General features: G+C 52.4%; 1 protein-coding gene across 2 annotated transcripts in view; it reads left to right on the top strand.

The window, feature by feature from the left end:
- The window catches only part of FAM189A2 (family with sequence similarity 189 member A2), a 63,822-nt gene extending 58,888 nt beyond the window's left edge, over positions 1-4,934 (top strand). For both annotated transcript variants that reach the window (XM_004769238.3, XM_013044153.2), the window contains 2 exons: positions 1,033-1,325; positions 4,080-4,934. In XM_004769238.3, the coding sequence (XP_004769295.3) occupies positions 1,033-1,325; positions 4,080-4,283 (497 nt within the window). In that variant the 3' untranslated portion in view covers positions 4,284-4,934. The remainder of the gene's footprint in view (positions 1-1,032; positions 1,326-4,079) is intronic.
- Positions 4,935-19,492: the final 14,558 nt, after the last annotated feature.

The following is a 19,492-nucleotide window of genomic DNA, read 5'->3' on the forward strand; positions in this document are numbered from 1 at the left end:
AGTGTCCACAGGGAGTGTTCCTGGAAAACTCCGGCTCTCTGGGACATGCACGTGGCAGGCTGGAGGATGGCCGCTAACCCCGGTTTAGAGCGCCTCTGTTTCTCCAGAGGAAAAGAAGTGCTCCCCTTCCTCTACCTACCTTCCTACCCCCCACTTCCTCTCTCCCTTGAATATCAAACTCCTGCTTGTCAGGTCTTCCCAGACCGAAACCTCCAGGGTTCTGTACACTGAAGGCTGCTGGCTGGCTTATGAACATGTGGAGACTGGGCCTGCCTTCCCCTTTGCCCACCCGATGGCACAGTCAACGTTCTGCTGGTCCTTAAACCTCCTGATGTAGGTCGTTGTGGACATTAGAGCCCCTGGCGGTGAATTTCCGAGGCCGCTGCTGACTTCTGGAATGACGGGTTGATTTCCCTGCACCTAGATTTTTCTTTCTGTGAATAGTCAGCCCTAGAGCTGCCTCCCAGCCCCGGTGTGAGCGTGGATAAGTCAGCACCATGCCCTGAGGATGTTTAGGACAAAGGTACAGTCAGAGGGAGCGGAACACTCGCTTCTCACAGTCTCGTCTCTCCTCAGCCTCTCCCAAGAGGCTCCTTCCTGCCTCCTCTTCCCTTGGAGCCTCTTCTCATCAGGTCACCCGTCTTTCCTCTGCTCGTCCGCCCACCTCCCCACATTGGTCATCACCCCCCAGCACGGTTGCTCCATTCTGGATGCCCTCCCCTGTCATCTGTCGCTCCCGTGGTGATTGTGTTCTCTGTGGCACCATGAAATGTTCTGGGGACGCATCCTGTTGGACCTTCAGGGAATGAGCTTATGTCATTTTTTTTTTTTTTTTTTTTTTTTGTTTCCCCCCTTTTCTTTCTGCAAGATGAAAAGCAAGTTGTGCATGGTCACTGGTGTTTGCAACATGCTTTCCACGCCGAGTTTAGTGGCCCGTGCTGTGGCCCCTGCTGTGGCCCGTGCTGCCTCGAGTCGGGCGCGAGCTCACAGGGGTGAGGCCAACGGGCGCGTATTGTTTGTCTCCGCCCACAGCTGCCCCCGTGCTCAGCTGCGAAGCCGCGACGCAGACCGAGGGCAGACCGGACCTGGCCGCGGTGACCATGAGGCGAGGTCTGCGGTGCAGAGCTGCGCGATGCCGGCCCCGGTCCCTGATAGATTACAAGTCCTACATGGACACCAAGCTCCTGGTGGCGAGGTTCCTGGAGCAGTCGTCCTGCAGTATGACCCCCGACATCCACGAGCTGGTGGAGAACATTAAATCCGTCCTCAAGTCCGACGAGGAGCACATGGAGGAGGCCATCACGAGCGCCAGCTTCCTGGAGCAGGTAGTGTTATTACTGACCTCCGCCGGAGTCCGGGAGCTTGTTTCCTAGCAGCTGCAACAGCTTCTCCGATTTCCTGTCCAGGGCGCCCTAAGTTCAAGGTCAGGGTATCAAGGAAATTGGGGGGAGGAGGTCTGGGGAAGGAGAGAGAGGAACCCGGAGCATTTCTTTTCAGGCCTGATGACTTTTCCAGAAGCTTCCAGGCCCAGAGAGAGAAACCAGTTTCCTGGAATGTGGAACAGGCCTGGGATAAGAAAGCGGTGTCGCTCGGGAACAAAAGGGGTCTGGGCCGCGTAGGGCCCCATCAGCACTCTGTTTGCCAAGTCGGGTTTCCCTTGACAGGGTGTCCTGTCTGGCAATGATGGACAGACATGAATTTTCAGATCCCCATGAAATGATGGCAAGACACCTAGATCGATAGGACTTAAAGGAATAAATTATCTTTTCTCCATAGATTATAGATGAAAAAGCACAATTCCTTCACCTGAAGTCACCCAGGGGAAAGATAAAATCAGGCGTGTAACATAATCCTTTTGGTCATCAGTTTTCTCATTTATATTTATTTATTTTTTAAAAAGATTTTATTTATTTATTAGGAAGAGAGAGAGAGAGTGAGGGAGAGAGCACAAGCAGACGGAAGGGCAGAGGGAGAGGGAGAAGCAGACTCCCTGCTGAGCAGGGAGCCCCTGGGCTTGATCCCAGGACCCTGAGAAAAACCCTTTAAGAAACCGTTCCCGGGGGCGCCTGGGTGGCTCAGTCAGCGAAGCGACCGACTCTTGATTTCAGCTCTGGTCATAATCCCAGCATCCTGGGATCAAGCCGTTTGCTTCATTGCCCCTTGACTGTGGGGTGGCTGTTGTGACCTCAGAGCACAGCGGCTCGAAAGTGTTTCCTGGCCGTGTCTGGGTGCAGGAACCCGTACACTGGGCTGCGGGGTCCGAGGCGAGTTAAGGCAGACGTGCTGGCGTCTGCTGACAGAAGCCAGAAGCCAGAAGTTTCTCTCCCAGCCCCTCAGGGGACCTGGGAGAGCAGTCTGATTACTCTCATGAAGACGTACATGAACCTCAGACCCTCTTCCTGTCCGCTTTCAAACAGCGGTCATGATGCCAGTGGTCTTGGGTCACGCCATAGTTGGTATCCGTGTAGGGGAGACATGTACCTCCTCCTAACCCTGGTCTGTGCCAGAAGTCATTCCCTGCTTCCTCCCCTCCGCCTGGCCCTGTCAGCCCAACGCACAGAGCACGTATTTGGAGTCCCTTGTCCACGGCTGCCAAGCTCTAGTGAGGTGAGAGTCAGAGCGTCTGCCGAGCCGTCAGTCTGCATCTTCTGCTCCGTCTGCCCTGGAAAGTAGCTTTGGGGAAAATGAATGAGTACTTACAACTCACCACACGCTCTCACTACAGATGTTTGCTGGGTCTTTGTGGCGAGTCTGGATAGAATTTCAGGTGCTGGGATTGTTGCAATGGACCCTGGGCCATCAGCTGCGACCTCCCAGGAGCCCCAGCGGCGAGGCTTCCTGGTGCCACACCAGCCCCAGACAGAAAGAGGGAGGGACAAGCAGAAGGAGAGCTTTTATTCCCCACTCGACCCCGCTTTGTACATGTTCACTTTTCCTAGTAGGACTGGAATGGGTTTTAGATCCATCTTGATGTTTATCCCTACCAAAGCCTCTTGCCCTAACTTACATGTCACAGCGATGGACATCTATGAATGTTGGAATTTTATTTTGGACCAGGAAACAAGGACAGGGCTTTGAAGACACATATAGGGACAGTGTGTCAGCAAAATTTAATGTCCCATCTTTTGGAGAGATTAACCTCCCAAGGACATCAAAATCTCAGACAGGTACAAGCTAAACAAAACTTCAGCCTAGTGGTTTTTCTGTGATGTTAGGTGGCCACGAAACACCTGGGATTTTTCTCAAGGTGCTAACCATATTATAGGTCTTATAGCATGACTGTGCAAATTCTGGAAATTGTACATACTTCCTCAGTCCCAGCTGGACGAGGGGTTTCCCATATGGTTGCCATTTTACAAAGTAAGTGATAATATTACATATTTCAAGTTACATGTATGCTACATTGTAAAATAGATCTAGCTTCGAACCATTCTTAAGCGTTTTTTGTTTTTTTTTTTTTTACAAATAAACTGGCCACAGTGTTATGTTGTTTGTTACGTTTTGTTATCGAAGGGTTAGCAGATGAGTTGGCGGCATCACCGGTTTGGGGTGACATTTTATAAACTCATTAGCTGGCCAGAATGCCAGACAGGTGGTTATCAACCTTTCTAGAACATTGGGAGCACCTGCGTTCTTGTTAGAAATACAGAGGTTCCAGCCCTGCCTGTCACAGTGGCTACGGGGGAGGCGGGATCCGGGGTACCAGCCCCCTCTCCTCCCCTCGAGAAGTGGGCAGGGCCTGGCACAACCCCTGTCTCGGACCCCAGGGAAACTGGGTAAAAATGGCGAGAAGACTGTGACAGATAAAGCAAGAATCTGCCACGGGCGAATCAGGGGAGTGACGTGAGGCAGGTCGGCAGCTGAAACAATAGAAAATTTGGGAAACATTTTAGGAACGTTAGGAAAGAGGCCATCTGTGGAAATTACCTCTGGAACTTCTAGCGTGTTCCACTTTGGGAAAACTCCCTACTTCTTTCCCAAAGCAATGACGCTAGGCAGGGCGTGGGTGGGCGAGGAGGCAGGCGGGGGGCCACCTCGGGTGCAGCCTAACGCCTCTCCACCCTCTTACTGTCCCCAAGATAATGGCCCCGCTGCAGCCCAGCACTTCCGGGGCCCACGCGCTGCCCCCGCCCAGACGGCCTGGCTTCCTGCACCTGCGGAGCTGCGGGGACCTGAGCACCTGCGTCCCGGCGGGGAGGCCCCGAGCCGAGAGGAGGCTCCAGCGAGCAGAGGCCGAGCGGCCCCACAGCCTCATCGGCGTCATCAGGGAGACCGTCCTGTGAACCTGTGGGGTCCCCCCTGCCCCCCGCAGCGCCTCCCAACCCCCTCCACCCTGGCGTTGGCCGGGGAGGGGGCAGGACGGCAGATGGACTGGAAGGTGGTGGAATGACCCCCCCCCTGACCTTGGAGCGCCTGCTGGAAGGGGCGTGACCTCTGGGCGCTCCGCAGAAGGGGGCCAGGCCCCCCGGAGGACAGGTGTTCCCACTGTCCAGCTCCTCACTCTGCTGACTGAGAACATTCAGGGGTGGACAAACGGGTTCTTCCAGGCCCATTTCGCTTTCGGAGGCCTGATCTGGAGGCCCCGGAGGCAGCTCCCTACAGCGTCTGCCAGGTCACGTGGGCCGAAACTGGGCTGACGAGTCTTTGCCCACCTCCTCCCCCTGCTCCCCGAGCACCCCCCACCCCCCAAAGACAGGGCTGCTGGCTCCCACAGCCTTCCACTGCTGGGCCAGGGGGTCACGGGCACAGAAGCAGGACAGTTAACCCTGGTGTTCTGCACGTGTCAAGCTTCGTTTTAGGTCGTCCCCACATCGCTCAGTGACAAATGGTAAGGAAAGACGTTTAGGGAGAGGCTCTTGCTGATTCCATGTATTCGTGCTTGCAAAACTCGAGATGGTGAAGGCCCAACCGAGAATAAAAACATGTACTTTGGACCTCTGGGCTCCGTGTACAACATTTGTATGGGCGTAGGTGGCCAGGCCTTCCCTTCCGAGCACTCGGGGCAGCGGTGGGCAGCCTCTCAGGTCCCCGCAGGTCCCCGAACCAGTTTAAGCAACAAGGCGCCTTCCCCTTCAGCTGGCGGCACTTGGCTGAGCAGCTTCCCAGAGCTGCTTTCTAGCCGGGATTACGGACTGGGGAGTCGTGCCAAGAAGAAAGAGGACAGTTACGAACGGCTTCTTTGAGGAGGTGAGGTTTGAGCTGGGCTGGACTTCTGAGGGTCAGGGAAGGGTGTTCCAGGGGGAGGGAACAGCCAATGCAGGAACACTAGAGGACCGTGGGACTTGAGAGCGAAGGGAGAGGTAGGGAGAGCTTCAGGCTGGATTTTTTGCTAACAGTAAGGTGCCCCAGAAGAGTTTTTCACAGGGCGTAACAGCTTTAGTTTACGTTTCAAGAGAGCTGCTGGAGACTAGCTGTGGTTGGGGTAGGAGGCTGTGAGCTGAGGGGCTGCCAGCCTTGCTGGGCGGGCCAGTGGTGGAGCTACTGTGAGCGGCTACCCACACTCTCCGTTCACCACCCAGCGGCCTCAGAGGTGGGCCTCTTACTGTCCCCATTTTACAGATGAGGAAGATGAGGTTCAGGACCTTGCCCCAGGTCGCTCCGAAGTTCAGTGGCGCAGAAGCCAGGCACACGCCAGCAGCCCATCTCCAGAACCTTCCAGGCAGCCGCGGTTTGGTGTTTCTGTGTCCCTGACAGAGTGCTGGGTAAGGCTTGGAGTGCGGCTCATGGGGCCCCAGGTGGGCTGCCGCAAGCCAGCGGGCCAGGCCGGGGGCGGCATTGCAGAGGGGTCTGGGGACTGAGTAACCAAGAGGGGAAGCGTGTGTGGAGGTGCTCTGGGGGGAGGGGAGCCGCAGCGGCTGGGGAGGCAGACCTGGAAGCCAGGGAGAGCTGTGTGTAGGGGGAGACGGCCCTGCTGTGCTGGGGTCCCTGTGTTTGTGGAGGAGGGGGATGCAGCTCCCCAGGGCAGTTTCTCCCTTCTGTCCGCCCACCCCCAGACCCTGAATTCTCTGCCAGTGAGCTACCTCTTGATTCCTCTAGAAGCCCTAGCTGTCAGCACCAGAGCTGCCCTCTGGGGCTTGGCTCCCTTTGCTGGGGTCTCCAGTGTGTTACAAGCCCCGCCTCTCACAGGCTCTCTGACCACTATACGCGGCCCACGGAACCTGGTCCGGGTGCTCTCCAGCGGGCTGCGTGGCTGCCCGAGCCTGTGTCTCCAGGCGAGGCTGGGAGAGGCCAGGCCTTTCTCACCTCTCGAGGTTTATGCTTTGTCCCACACCCAGACGGCACTGTTTTTAGATGCATCCCCCCATCTCCTCTCCTGAAGTCTGCACCCCTGCCTCCAACCGCTGTCGCGGGGAAGGTAGGTGGGCGCCCCCAGGCTGATGGCATCTGCTTCTAGCCTTGGAGAAACAGTCACAGGGATGGTCTGGGCCATTCTGAGGAAAGGGAATTTGCCAGCAACAACCAGACCAGGAAAGGGGTGCGTGAAACTGCGGGCATCGCTGGATACCTGGCAGGAGGCAGTGGGGACCTGTCTCTGCTTTGAAGAGTTGATCTGGCCCCCTGGGGGCTGTCCCATGTATTTGTGAGATCTGAAGGTATTGGGGAAGTCAGAAAACTGACTTCTGTCTTGCTTCTCGGACTTAAAGGAATATTACAGTAAAATATATATATAATTGCAATGTAATTAGAATACAATGTTTTATATGTATTTTCCCTGGGAGGGAATTCGAGGTTCTACAATTCATGTCCCAGCTTGTGTGTCCGCATGTGGTATACTTAGACAAACCTCAGCATTACAGTGCGATGATCACGGGTGTCCATACCTGACTATTCACAGGGAGGGCAGTCCGCTGGCATTCGGAGTCCCTTAAGGATCCACAGTCCAGAGGCGGTGATAAAGCATCCCAAATGCAGTTACCAGAATTACATCAGAAGTTTGATTAATTAGCATGAGTAGCTTTCGAAACAAGGTTTCGCTAACGAAGGTCAAGATCTCTCCAGCTGGGCAGAGAGGCCTCATAGAGTGAGGAGCGAGAATCCGGCCCCAACTCATACCACGGTTATGGGGTCAGGACACAGGCTGCGCCTTCCTAATGTTGTCACTGGGACCCTTTCACACAAGCTGTGTGTCTAAGTCTCTGAGGCCCGAGTGGGACGTCCCAAGCTTCTGGACTGTTTTGGGCAGACGTGCCCGTGAGTGTGTCTCTGGCTGGCAGAATTCCTTCAAGCCCTGCTTGCTTTGGGACGCCCTCCCCAGTGGCGAGCTCTGGGAGAGGGGTGCATGAGGCTGCCCATATTTATCAAAAGAAGCGGACGTTTGCGGGGCAGCGAGACTGGTGAGGTCTGGTCGCTCCACAGCCTCACTTGGCAGCCGACAAAGCTGGGGCTCGGGCTCAGGGCTGAGGGCAGAGCGGCCGCGGGCGACCAGCACGTCGGGCTCCTGCATGGGGCTGTTGGTGCAGGTCAGAGCTGCTCACACTTTCTGGGACAAAGGACTGTGTTTCCCCCAACTCCAGTCCTTCATGGACCAAAAGCTTTTGGAAATTAGAATAAACTGACTAAAAATGGTGTCGGTTAAGACAGTTACAAAAAGACGAATCAAGCAACAGAAACTTTCTCTTTCCTGGTTCTGAAGGCTGGGAAGTCCAAGATCAAGGTGCCGGCAGACTCGGCGTCTCGGGAGAACGTCTGCCTTCCTGGCTTGCAGGTGGTCCTTCTTGCTGGGTCTCAGGGAGCGGGGAGAGAGGGAGCGCTGGTCTCCTCCTCCGCTTCGAGGGACACTAATCCCATCATGGGAGCCCCCACCCTCATGACCTCCCCTAAACCAAAGTCTCCACCTCCAAACAGCCTGGTGCTGGGGCTTCGCGCTTCAGTGTACAGATTTTGAGGGACACAAACATTCCGTCCATCGCACTGATGTACCAGGAAAATGAAATAATAGTAATAAAAGACATACAAAATGCAAACCCTCCTCACCTTAAATAGGTTTTATTTTTAGAGCCGTTTGAGGTCCCCAGCACACTTGAACAGCAAGTGCAGAGGCTCCTCGTACAGCCCCCAACCAGCTCCTCCACCAGCTTCCCACACCAGAGCCCCAGAGCCGCTCTTGTCAGGCACTGGGAGCAGAGAACATCCTCCGCCCGGGTGTGTGGTGTGTGTCGGGGTTCCTGTTCTAGCCCCAGCTTCCCAGTGTGCCGGGTCCTGGGGATGCCGAAGCAGCCTGGGAGGAGGAAGACAGGCAGACGCCTTTCCCTCTGCTCCCGCGTGTCTCTGAGGATGCCCGAGAGCGGAGAGTGCTTTGGCAGGTCCTTCAGGGTGAGGGAGAACTGGCAGAGGAGACAGGTGGCTGGTCTGTACCCAGCAGCTGGGGAAACAGAACAGAGGGGCGCACTCCCCTTACCCCATCTCGGCCCAGCAGAAGGGCTCAGAAGAGAAATAAGCAGAGCAGTGCGGGAGGGGCCTGGACCAGCGCATCTTTGTTTACACGGTTTTTCTGCCTGGAGTGGCTGCCGTGGAAGCCAAGTCTGGGGCTAAAGAGCACCATGTTTCTTCCATTTCTCTCTGGCTGCAGGAGCCTTCCTCCTCACACTCGTTCAGCAGGTGCTGACTGAGTTACAGAGGATGGGCAGCAGGCCGGGGGTGGGGGACAAAGACCGCTGAGCGGGGAGAGGGGCCAAGCCAAAAAGGTATAAGAATGATAAATGCAAGGCGTGGGCGCCTGGGTGGCTCAGTGGGTTAAGCCGCTGCCTTCGGCTCAGGTCATGATTTCAGGGTCCTGGGATCGAGCCCCGCATCGGGCTCTCTGCTCAGCGGGGAGCCTGCTTCCTCCTCTCTCTCTGCCTGCCTCTCTGCCTACTTGTGATTTCTCTCTGTCAAATAAATAAATAAAATCTTTAAAAAAATAAAAACTAAAATAAAAAAATAAATGCCAGGCGACATTTCTCTTGGCTGCTGCTGAGCTGCTTCCCTGGCCCCAGGGGGGCAGGAGGTGCTGGACCCTCTTTGGGTCAGCTTGGAAGACCAAAGGTCCTGGGCCTGAATCTTCAGGATGTTTGAAGGGATCCTTCCTGCTCAATTATGAAACAGGTCCAGGCAGGGATGCCTCAGGGTGAAGCTCTGTAGACTTGGGCTGGCGGCAGCACCTGATAAGGCTGGTAAGGAAGGTTTTATTACCGCGGAGCTGCAGTGGTGTTCTGCAGTCGGGGAGAGAGATGAGGCTCAACTCTGATTACGAGCACAAGGGCAGGCGGTGGTCAGTGGAAGGAAGATGACAAGTGGAGGCGTTAGGGCTGGGGGATGCTTGCTAGACCAACTCAGGAGGAAATTTCTGGAGGCAGGCCAGGGTGACCAGATACCAAGCGTGGGGGCGGGGGGTGGATTTTTGTTCAACGACTCAGCAGGATTCCTGTTAAAACCAGCCTGAGCGGGCCAAGGACAGGGCTCAAGGTTGGAGCCTGGTCAGAAAGAGGATTCGGAGGAACCAATTCAGGTTTGGTCAAAGAGAGCGTCTTTGTCAGAATCGGATAAATACCTTCTCTTCTGAGTGAGAACCTCCTGCCACACGGTGCCCTTGGCCTCAGGCATGTCCCTGTCTTGGCAGGAATCTTCTTTTCATTCCAATAGCGGGGAGGATCTTTTGTGTTTTGCCCTAACAAAGGAGCTAGGGCCAAAATTCTGAATGAATCCTAGTTCCTCTCTTGAAAAGTGGCTGTAGGTCCCAGGTGTATGGAGACTTTCCAGTGTCTTTAGATACTGAGCGTGAATTCGGAAGGATCCAGTGGGGAGCATTTCATGGTGGAGTGGGGACACATATCAGGCAGCAAAGGATCCAAGCAAAGAGAGTTGCTGGAATTATTTTTGCTTTTGGTAGGAGCTGTTTCTCCCACTGCTTCTGTATCTGCTTGGTGCAGGTAAGTGGGTTTTTGACAATAAATCGTAAACCACAATATCAGAGGTGTTAAGGGCAGAGGCTTGCCTCTTCGTTTTATGGACGAGGAGCCCAACATCCAGAGAGATTAATTCACTTGCTGAAGATGACACAACCTGCAGATGTCAAAAGAATTGACCTATGTCTTCTGCCTTCTGTCAACACAGACAGCTTATTCTTCCCTGGATGGCCACAGCCTGGAACTCTGAGAAGGTAAAGGAGACAAGCCACAGGAACTCTTAAACAACTGTAACATTAACACCAGTGTATCAGTTAAAAATGGTAATAATGACCAACATTTATTGGGAGTCCTTCCAGAGCTGTTGAATTAACTTAGTTGAGGTAATCTTCACAATAATCGTCACAATTCACTAGTTCTTATGGCTGAACTTGGTTTCTCTTATCTAATTGCATTGGCTGATATCTCTAGCACAGTGTCAAAGGGTAGTGGAGATTAGTGGACATCCTTGCTCTGCTCCTGACCTTAGAGGAAATACGTCTGATGCTTTCCCGTTAAATAAGATACTAGCTTTGGGACAAAATTATATATATTCCATCATGTTAAGAAGGTATACCACAGTCTCTAAGTTCTTGAGTGTTCTCTTCTTTTTATTTCTTTCTGTGAAGAGGTATTGAATTTTTTCTCAGCATTTATGGAGATAATCACGATTTTTTTGGCCTGAGATTTATTAATGTGGACTATGGTTTTAATGGATTTGTAGTAGTGAACCAACACTGTATTCTTGAACAAATCCCACTTACTTTTGATGTATTATTTCCTTAATGTGATGTTAGATTCACTGTTGCTAATGTTTTATTTAGAAATTTTACAGGGATATTTATGAATGATACCGGTCTATATATTACTCTTTACTGCTTCTGCTTTAGCCATCAGTGTTATGTTTGCTTCATAAAAATTTCCCTTCCTTTTAAGTGCTGTGGAATATTTTAAGAGCATTTGATTATCTGGTCTTTGAAGGTGTGGTAGACTTTCCTGTGGAATGTCTGGAGCGTTTGTGCAGGCTAGTTCCTTATTAAATTTCTCCATTTCTTCAGTGGAATTGGTCTATTTAAATTTTCTAACTCTAATGGGGGTCACTTTGGGAAATTTTAATTTTCCTGGGAAATCATCCACTTCACATAGTTTTTCAGATTTGTTTGCAAAGAAGTCGCTTTTTAAAAAAAGATTTTATTTATTTATTTGAAAGAGAGAGAGATAGTGACAGAGATAAGAAGAGAGAGCATCCGTGGGGAAGAGAGGAAGAAGCAGGCTTCCCGCTGAGCAAGGAGCCCAATGTGGGGCTCCATCCTAGGACCCTGGGATCATGACCTGAGCCGAAGGCAGAAGCTTAACAACTGAACCACCCAGGCACCCCTATTTGCAAAGTCATCTCGTGAAGTCGTCTCTTATCACTGTGCACTTTTCTTCTGTTGCAATGGTTAATTCCTCCTTGACATCCTTTATTGTGTATATTTGTGTTCTCTCCTATTCTCCTATTTATGTTAGCAAAGTTAGCAAATGATTAGTTTGTTGACTTTTTTTTAAAAAAAACAGGATTTTATTTGTCAATTTCCTGTTTCTCTATTCTTTCATTAATTTCTGTTTTTATCTTTATTATTTTTGTGCTTTCTTTTGGTTTACCTTGCTCTTTTTAAAGTGTTTCAAGCTGGGAATTGAATTCATTTTACTATTTTATTCTTATTGGCAAATGTATTTAGTGCAATGATTTTTCTTATTTACTACTTGCATTCCACAGAGTATGATATGTTTTCCTTGCGATTAGGGACCCTTCTTGAGGAATAAGAATACAAAATTATGAATATAAAACTAGGTAGGAGGCCTTGAAAGGGGGCCATGTAAATTGAGGAGCCGTGGTGCTTGAATTTCACTAGTTTCACAGTAAATCCACCTCTGTTTAAAAGTAAGGCTTGAGGGGCACCTGGGAAACTCAGTCTCTGGCTCTTGATTTGGGCTCAAGTCATGATCTCAGGATTGTGAGACTGAGCCCCACGTTGGGTTCTGCACTGGGCATGGAGGCTGCTTAAGATTCTCTCTCTCTTCCTCTTCCTCTTCCTCTCTTCTCTCTCTCTGCCCCTCCCCCCACCTTCCTCTCTAAAATTAAACAGATTAAATAAAGAAAGAAGGAAAATAAAAATAAGGCTTGGGATTTATTTATTTATTTATTTATTAAAAAGATTTTATTTATTTATTTGACAGAGAGAAATCACAAGTAGATGGAGAGGCAGGCAGAGAGAGAGAGAGGGAAGCAGGCTCCCTGCTGAGCAGAGAGCCCAATGCGGGCCTCGATCCCAGGATCCTGAGATCATGACCTGAGCCGAAGGCAGCGGCTTAACCCACTGAGCCACCCAGGCACCCAAGTCTTGGGATTTAAACATGATATTTGTGGTTGGAATTTTGAGATGCATTAGTCATCAGCGAAGTCCTTGACACATGAGTAGCAAGAGAAACAAATGGGAAAGAGAAAGAACTCTGACGGTCGGCATAGCTTGTGGTTAGTGTGTCACAGAATTGATCTCAGCAATCGTTACCTCATGCCTGATTGCTTTATTATTACCATTTTATAAATGATCAAGAGGAATTTCTGTAATGTTAAAGTACTTGCTGCAGATCACACAGGTGGCGAGATTAAATCTCGCCGAGTCCAATATGGCAGCCTATGTCTATTTCACTACACCCACCGTATTGTTGGCGCCTGGAACTTGTATTACAGGAAGAACCTGGAAGGGCACGTGCTGGTGTTGCAGGGCGTTTACTGCAGGTAATCAGACAGGGCCCGCTGACTGCATCAGTCAGGTACTGCTGTGTAACAAAGGATCCCCAAACAATAAACATGTATGACGTCACAGGTGCCGAGAGTCAGGAATCTGGGAGCAGCTTGGCTGGATGGCTCTGGCTTCGGGTCAGTCATGAGGCTGCTGCCGTGCAAAGACTCAGCGGGGACGGCAGGGTCTGCTTCCAGACGCGCTCACGTGGCTGTGGACAGGCTTCCATTCTTTGCTGGCCATCGCCTAGAGATTTCAGTTCCTTACTGTGTAGACCTGTCCCCTGGGATGTTCAGGACATGGCAGCCAGCTTCCCCCAGACTGTGTGCTCTGAGAGAGAAAAACTGGGGAGACCCTTCAGAGGGAAGCCATAGGCTTCTTCTGTCTGACCTTGGAAGTGACACTCCACCACTTCTGCTTGTTAGAAGCAACCCCATAAGTCCAGCCCACACTCTCCGGAGCGGAATTAAGCTGCACCTTTTGAAGGGAGGTGTACCCAAAAATGTGTGGACGTATTTTTAAAACCACCACAGTGCCATCGTGTGTATGGGGAGACTTCAGAATTTCTCCCTGCCACGGGACTTGTCACCAGGGTTTGGCCTGGACTGAGGTCATCCTCCAGAATCCACTCCTTGCTCTTCCTGGAGATCTGAGCCCTCGTCCTGTGGGGTAGAGAGAAGAGGTCACCTTCGTTCAGGCCTCCAGGCATGCACTCACTCAGCAAATATTTATTAAGCGACGACTAGATGTTGGGTGCAGTTCCGGGAGCTGGAGACGGAGCAGTGAACAAAAGACATGACGTCCTTGTGCTCACGGAGCTTTTATCTGAGTGTGAGAAGCCAGATAATCAATAAAGAAATGACTAAAATAACGGCGATGGTAATAAGGACTATGAAGAGAAATAAAGCGCAATGAAAGGATAGGAGGTGACATGTGTCACTGCCGCAGACAGGGCGAATGGATTAGACCCTGCTGTATTGTCTCAGAGGACAAGCTCAGAGAAGTCCTCTTTGCTGAGGTGACATTTCAGCAGAGAGACCTGACTGAGAGGAGATGAGCCACATGGTCACTGGGAGAGGGCACAGCAAGGGCAAAGGCCCTGGGGCAGGAGTGACCTTGGTGTGTGTTCGTGAAATGTTCTGGTCAGGACGGAGAAAGCATTGGAATAATCACTGGCAAAGGAAATCAGAGAGGCGGCCGGCATCCCTGGTTTTAGTCCCTGTGGACTGGGACCCATTTAAAAGGACTTGAGTGGGGATTAATCTGATTTTGCCATGCTTCGGGCTTCAGTCTGGCTGCTGGGCAGAGGGGGAGGAAGAGAGAAGAGAGAACACAGGGGACAGGAGGCTGCTGCAATTATCCATGTCGTGGTGATGGGGGTGGCTCGTTCTAGAGAGGACGCAGTAGAAGTCGTGACACACGGTCAGAGGCAGATTGGCTCCTGTTGCAATCGTTTATATGTAGATGGTGACGTCACCGACCTAATGCACTGAGGTTCCTGCTGCATTTGCAAGTTTCGAGTCAATGGCTGACCATTCTGTGAATGCACCGTATGCTGTAAGCCACGTGCCAGGCCTGTGCTGGCATATGGGTATGGACGTGAGCAGGACCGACACAGTGCCCACCCTCCTATGGCACTTCCAGAACAGCGGGGCAGAGATGCAGGGAAAAGACACATTAGGGCATTCTGGGCTCCATGTTGTAGAAAGTGCTGGAGATGTCACAGGGCGGGGAGCCTGTCACACGGGGCGGGGGCCCTGAGGACGGCAGGGGACTTCCACAGGCAGGAATGGGGTGGTCAGTGTTACAGGCAAAGGGCGACGTCTCCCTGGAGATAGAAGCTGTGCTTGGAAGAAGTTGGTTCCAGAAGCAGGGAGGAGTTGCCGGAGCAGAGGCAGCATGAGAGTTATAAGCTGGCTTGCAGAGACCCTGGAATTCCAGGATGAGGTGATCGGCTTTGATGGGAACCCTGGAAAGAGCCCGCAGACCCCATCTGGCATGGGTTGGAATGGAAAAAGCTGGAAATACAGACTCCCATTGGGATGTTATTGCGAACACTAGCAGAGGAGGATTTAAGAACAACCACAATGATCGTGGTACAATGGAGAAACAGCGAGAAAAAATGGAAAGAAATCGAATATCCAGCAAGCGGACTCATTAAGTTTTCTTGTGTTAGAATTCTTTAATGGTGTGTGTGATAGAATAATGTGTAGCAAGAGAAAAATGTTCTCAAAGAAATTCTTTTTTTTTTTTTTTAAAGATTTTATGTATTTATTTGACAGAGAGAAATCACAAGTAGATGGAGAGGCAGGCAGAGAGAGAGAGAGGGAAGCAGGCTCCCTGCTGAGCAGAGAGCCCGATGCGGGACTCGATCCCAGAACCCTGAGATCATGACCCAAGCCGAAGGCAGTGGCTTAAACCACTGAGCCACCCAGGCACCCTCAAAGAAATTCTTAATGACATGGGGAGAAGTTTCCAATATAATGTGAAGTAAAGAAACTCAACAGATCTAGGAAATAGAGCAGAGCACGTAAGGCACAGGCTGAGCAGAAACGTAGCAAAATGTTCACACTTCTCTCTAGGAGCTGAGGTTTGTGTGTCTGACATTTTCCTTTTTCTACCTTCTTAAATTTTTGAAAATGTTCACAGAAAAATGGATTCCTTTTGTAGTCAGAAAAATTGCTTATCTATAAAGATTACACATCGATTTTAAATTGGGGCTCGTCTAGCACCACCGAGAAGGGGGACCTGAAGAACCTGACTTGGAGGAGTAAGTACTTTGGAGGCAGGACCGGCAGAACTTTTGGGCTAAATGGATATGGGAGACAGGGAGAGGCAAGAGTCCAAGATAAGTATCGCTTCCTCTGTCTTTTCTCCTTGGCAGGAGCCAGAGCAATCTGATCAAAATGTAATTCGGGGCGCCTGGGTGGCTCAGTGGGTTAAGCCTCTGCCTTCGGCTTGGGTCATGATCCCAGGGTCCTGGAATCAAGCCCCGCGTCGGGCTCTCTGCTCAGCAGGGAGCCTGCTTTCCTCTCTCTCTGTCTCTCTGCCTGCCTCTCTGCCTACTTGTGATCTCTCTCTCTGTCAAATAAATAAATAAAATCTTTTTAAAAAAATGTAATTCGGATCAATTTCTTCCTCTGCTCAAAACCCTCCAATGGCTCCCATCTGGCTCAGAATAAAAGCCAGAGCCCTTTGAGTCCCTTACAGGGCCCCAAATACCAAACCTAGGATTATTTCTAACTTGGTGGTCTTATTCTTTCCCTTCCTTCCACTCTCTGCTCTGGCTGCCTCACTGTTTCTGAACGCGTCCCAGGACCTTTGCACCTGCCATCTCCTTGCCTGGAATGTTTTCTGAAATCTCTGTTTCGCCCATTCACCTGTTCTCCTCTCAGGGAGGCCTTTTCTGACCACCGTCTCCAAAACCTCAACAACCTGGCACTCCCATCCTTCCTCTGCTTAGTATTTATCTCTAGCAACATCATAACTTCAGGTAACTATATATTTTATTTAATATATAAATAAATAAAAATATATTTAAAACAAAAAATAAATAAAATATATACTTATATTTTATTTATTTATATATTTTTTGTTTTTTTCCTCTTCCATTAGAAGATAAATTGCAGGAGGGCAGAGGTTTTCTTTTGTTCACTGAGGTCTCCCCAGCTCCTGGCAGAGTCAATACTAAGCTAATGCTTGCTGACTGCATCACCATAATCTGAATAAACCAAACGTTCCATTTACTCTAAAGATCATCAGATTTGCCATTGTTCAGTAAAAGGCATTAGATGGCCAGACTTCTTGCAATTGTAAATTCTCTCTGTTCACTTAAAGTTAAGGGTCCAGGGATGCCTGGGTGGCTCAGTCAGTTAAGCCACTGCCTTCAGCTCGGGTCATGATCCCAGCGCCCTGGGATCGAGTCCCGCATCAGGCTCCTTGCTCAGCGGGGAGCCTGCTTCTCTCGCTGCCTCTGCCTGCTCGTGCTCGCTCTCTCTGACAAATACATAAATCAATAGAATCTTTAAAGTTAAGGGTCCATTATTAAGAATCCCATCTCCACGTGATTTATCTGTTGGTTGGTTTCTTTGTTTTCAGGAGCGATATCACTGTCTCTGTGGCTAAGAGAAGGGGTGGCAGTGGGTCCTAGAAGCAAGGACTCTGAGTAAAGGCGGGGGTTGGACGGGGTCCCCGGTGCTCAGCGCTCCGAGGACGCGGGAGAGTGCCCTCCAGGGTTTGCTCGTTGCAGCGCGTCGCCCTGACCCTCCATAGTGCTGACAGGTCTCATTCCAGTTGTGGAGCGGCGGGCGGTGGCCATTCCTGCTCAGGGGCTCTGAGCACCCGTATCCACCATTCCCTGAGAAGCTGCCCCGAGCTGATGTCACCACCTCCCCAGGGGAAGCTGTGCTTGGGGCTCACCTGGTGTCCAAAGCTGTGGAGTCCCAGCTCAGGAAACTCACCACCCCTTGGGCAGATGGGCGGGGACCCCTGGAACGCTGGCCAGTGAGAGCTACTGAGCAGGATGGAAGGTTCTGGAACTCGGGGTGGAGTCGGTGGAGACTCTCTCCCACCTCCAGGCCCCACCGAACCTGATTTTTATGAAAATCACTTGAGCCAAGCGGTCAGTGGGAAGGGCTTAGCCCGCGCCCTCCACCTCACCCGCCATGCAGAAGCCCAGCCAACACCGCCGCACTAGCGGCTGTTTTCCCGGAGGGAAGTTTGGATAATGCAGGCCCCGAGCAATCTATGGGGGGGGGGGGGAGGGAATCTGCGCCATCCCGGCCCCCAGACGCCGTCTCCCTCCAGGAGCAGGACCCCGAGCTGAGTCAGCGAGTTGCTCCGCTGCCTCATGGCCCAGCAGGTGGTGAGGACGGTCACTGAGGTGCCAGGCATGGGCGGGCGGGGCGGGAAGGACCGCAGAGCCGGCGCCCCGCGGGGACACCGGGGCCGCCTGCAGGCGGGGCTGTTGGAGTCCTCCCCGGGGCCACCGGACCGGGCCTCTCCGCGGTCAGCAGGCGGACACGCACCGCACGCGTCCGCGGCCGGGAGCCCGTGGAAACCCGGCCCCGGCTCTCCCTCGCTCTCCGCAGCCGGCCTCGGCCTCGGCCTCGCAGGTGAGCTCGCTCAGCGGCCCCGTGGCTCGGCTGAGGCCGCAGAAGCGCAATGGGGACGTTAAGTACCTTAGCAAATGCCTCGGCGCCCGTGGGATCCGCGTGGGAAGGGCCCCCGAGCCCAGCGTGGCCCACGGTCTCCGGCCGCACCGCCCTGCAGAGCGCGGGCCGTGGCTGGGCACCCCCGGGGCCGGGTGGCGGCTCTCCCCGGCCCCGCACCCGCAGTCTCTGCCCCGCGCCCCCACAAGCGCGTACCCAAGTCCAAGGCCGGCGCTAAGGGAGTCTGTAAGGCAGCGAGCACACCGGCAGAGTGGACTGTGCCGGCCCCCGGGCTCTCCTTCGGTGAAAAGTGAAAGAAATAACATAAAAGGAAATTGGAAACGGATTTTCTCCTGTCTGGACTGCATGGACCCCCTAGGGCAATGCTAGCCCCCCTGTATGGACGGCCGGTGGGCCAAGGGCACTCTCTATGGCCCCTTCCAGGTGCCCCCCCCCAGGGGCTCCCTGGGGGTGACATCTGTGTCAAGCACCCTGCTTGGGGGCTCAGGGCCTCGGGTACGTGCAGGCCACCCCGCTGACTGCGTGCTCCCACCAGCTGCCGTGGAGTGGGAGTTGCCTCTTCTGGTTCCGGGACAAGCTGCCTACCACGTGCAGGTCAGTTTCTTTATTCCCAAATGGAGGTGCGGCTGCTTTGTGGGACTGGTGTGTGCAGAGACGGGAGACCAGCGCTTAGAGGGGCTCAAGGGACGGAAGTCTCATGAGGACGCTTGGGGGGCCTGGCCGTGGGGGAGTGTGTGTTTGTCCGTGAAGTTACCGGGAGAAATGGAGTACGGGAGGTTTTCCAGGGAAGACGTGAGGAGGGGAGATGGGTAGGAAGGTTGGCTGAGCTGTTGACGGTGAACCGCGTCAGTCCCGCAGCTGCAGACTTTGGGCAGCCGGGAGCTGGGCGGAAGCCTGCTCTGAGCCACCGCCCCCCGCCCCCCGCCTCCCCTGCAGTCCACCCCACCGAGGGGACCCTCAGATGTTACCCAGCATGCATCCTCCCCTCACCGAGCCAGAGCCTCCTGGTGTCGCGACAAACACCTAAGGAGACTCGTGGACATGTTGACCTACTCGCTCTCAGACGGGCCATGAGAACAGTACTTAGTTGTTAAATAAAGATTTGCAGACCAGCTCTTCCCAAGTCAGCTTGGGGCAGCCCAAGCCGACTGAAGAGCTTGGCCTAGAGCGGGAGTGCTGGGAAGGGGTTAACAGCCAGCTCCGCGGGAGAAGAATAAATGCCCCCCCAATGCATTATAAATCACTCGCGAAGAGGATGTGTAGCACACGGCGTACAGATAAGTAATCTGACATCAACAATCTTTAACGTAATGCCAAAGCTCTGTAACTGTAGCGGGACCCAATATTTCTCGAAAACTCCATCCTCACCAGTTCTGTTCTAGCACCAAGAGTAGTGTTACAAACCAGACCACAGATCCATGCCTGATTACTGCCCGAGTCCGCAAACACACCACTCACACCACTGACCTATGAGGGTAGCTCTGATGTGATGTTAGTTGATGCTTTTGTTTATGTTGATGGTTGTTTATGATGTTTATGTTTATGTTAAGGCAAAGCGAAACGACCGGGGCGTGTGTCAGAATGTCCCTGTCCATCAAAGATGCGAGGGACT

This window comes from Mustela putorius, unplaced genomic scaffold (genome assembly GCF_011764305.1).
Source record: "Mustela putorius furo isolate JIRA1106 unplaced genomic scaffold, ASM1176430v1.1 tig00003854_pilon_pilon_pilon, whole genome shotgun sequence".
In the NCBI taxonomy this organism is placed as follows: domain Eukaryota; kingdom Metazoa; phylum Chordata; class Mammalia; order Carnivora; family Mustelidae; genus Mustela; species Mustela putorius.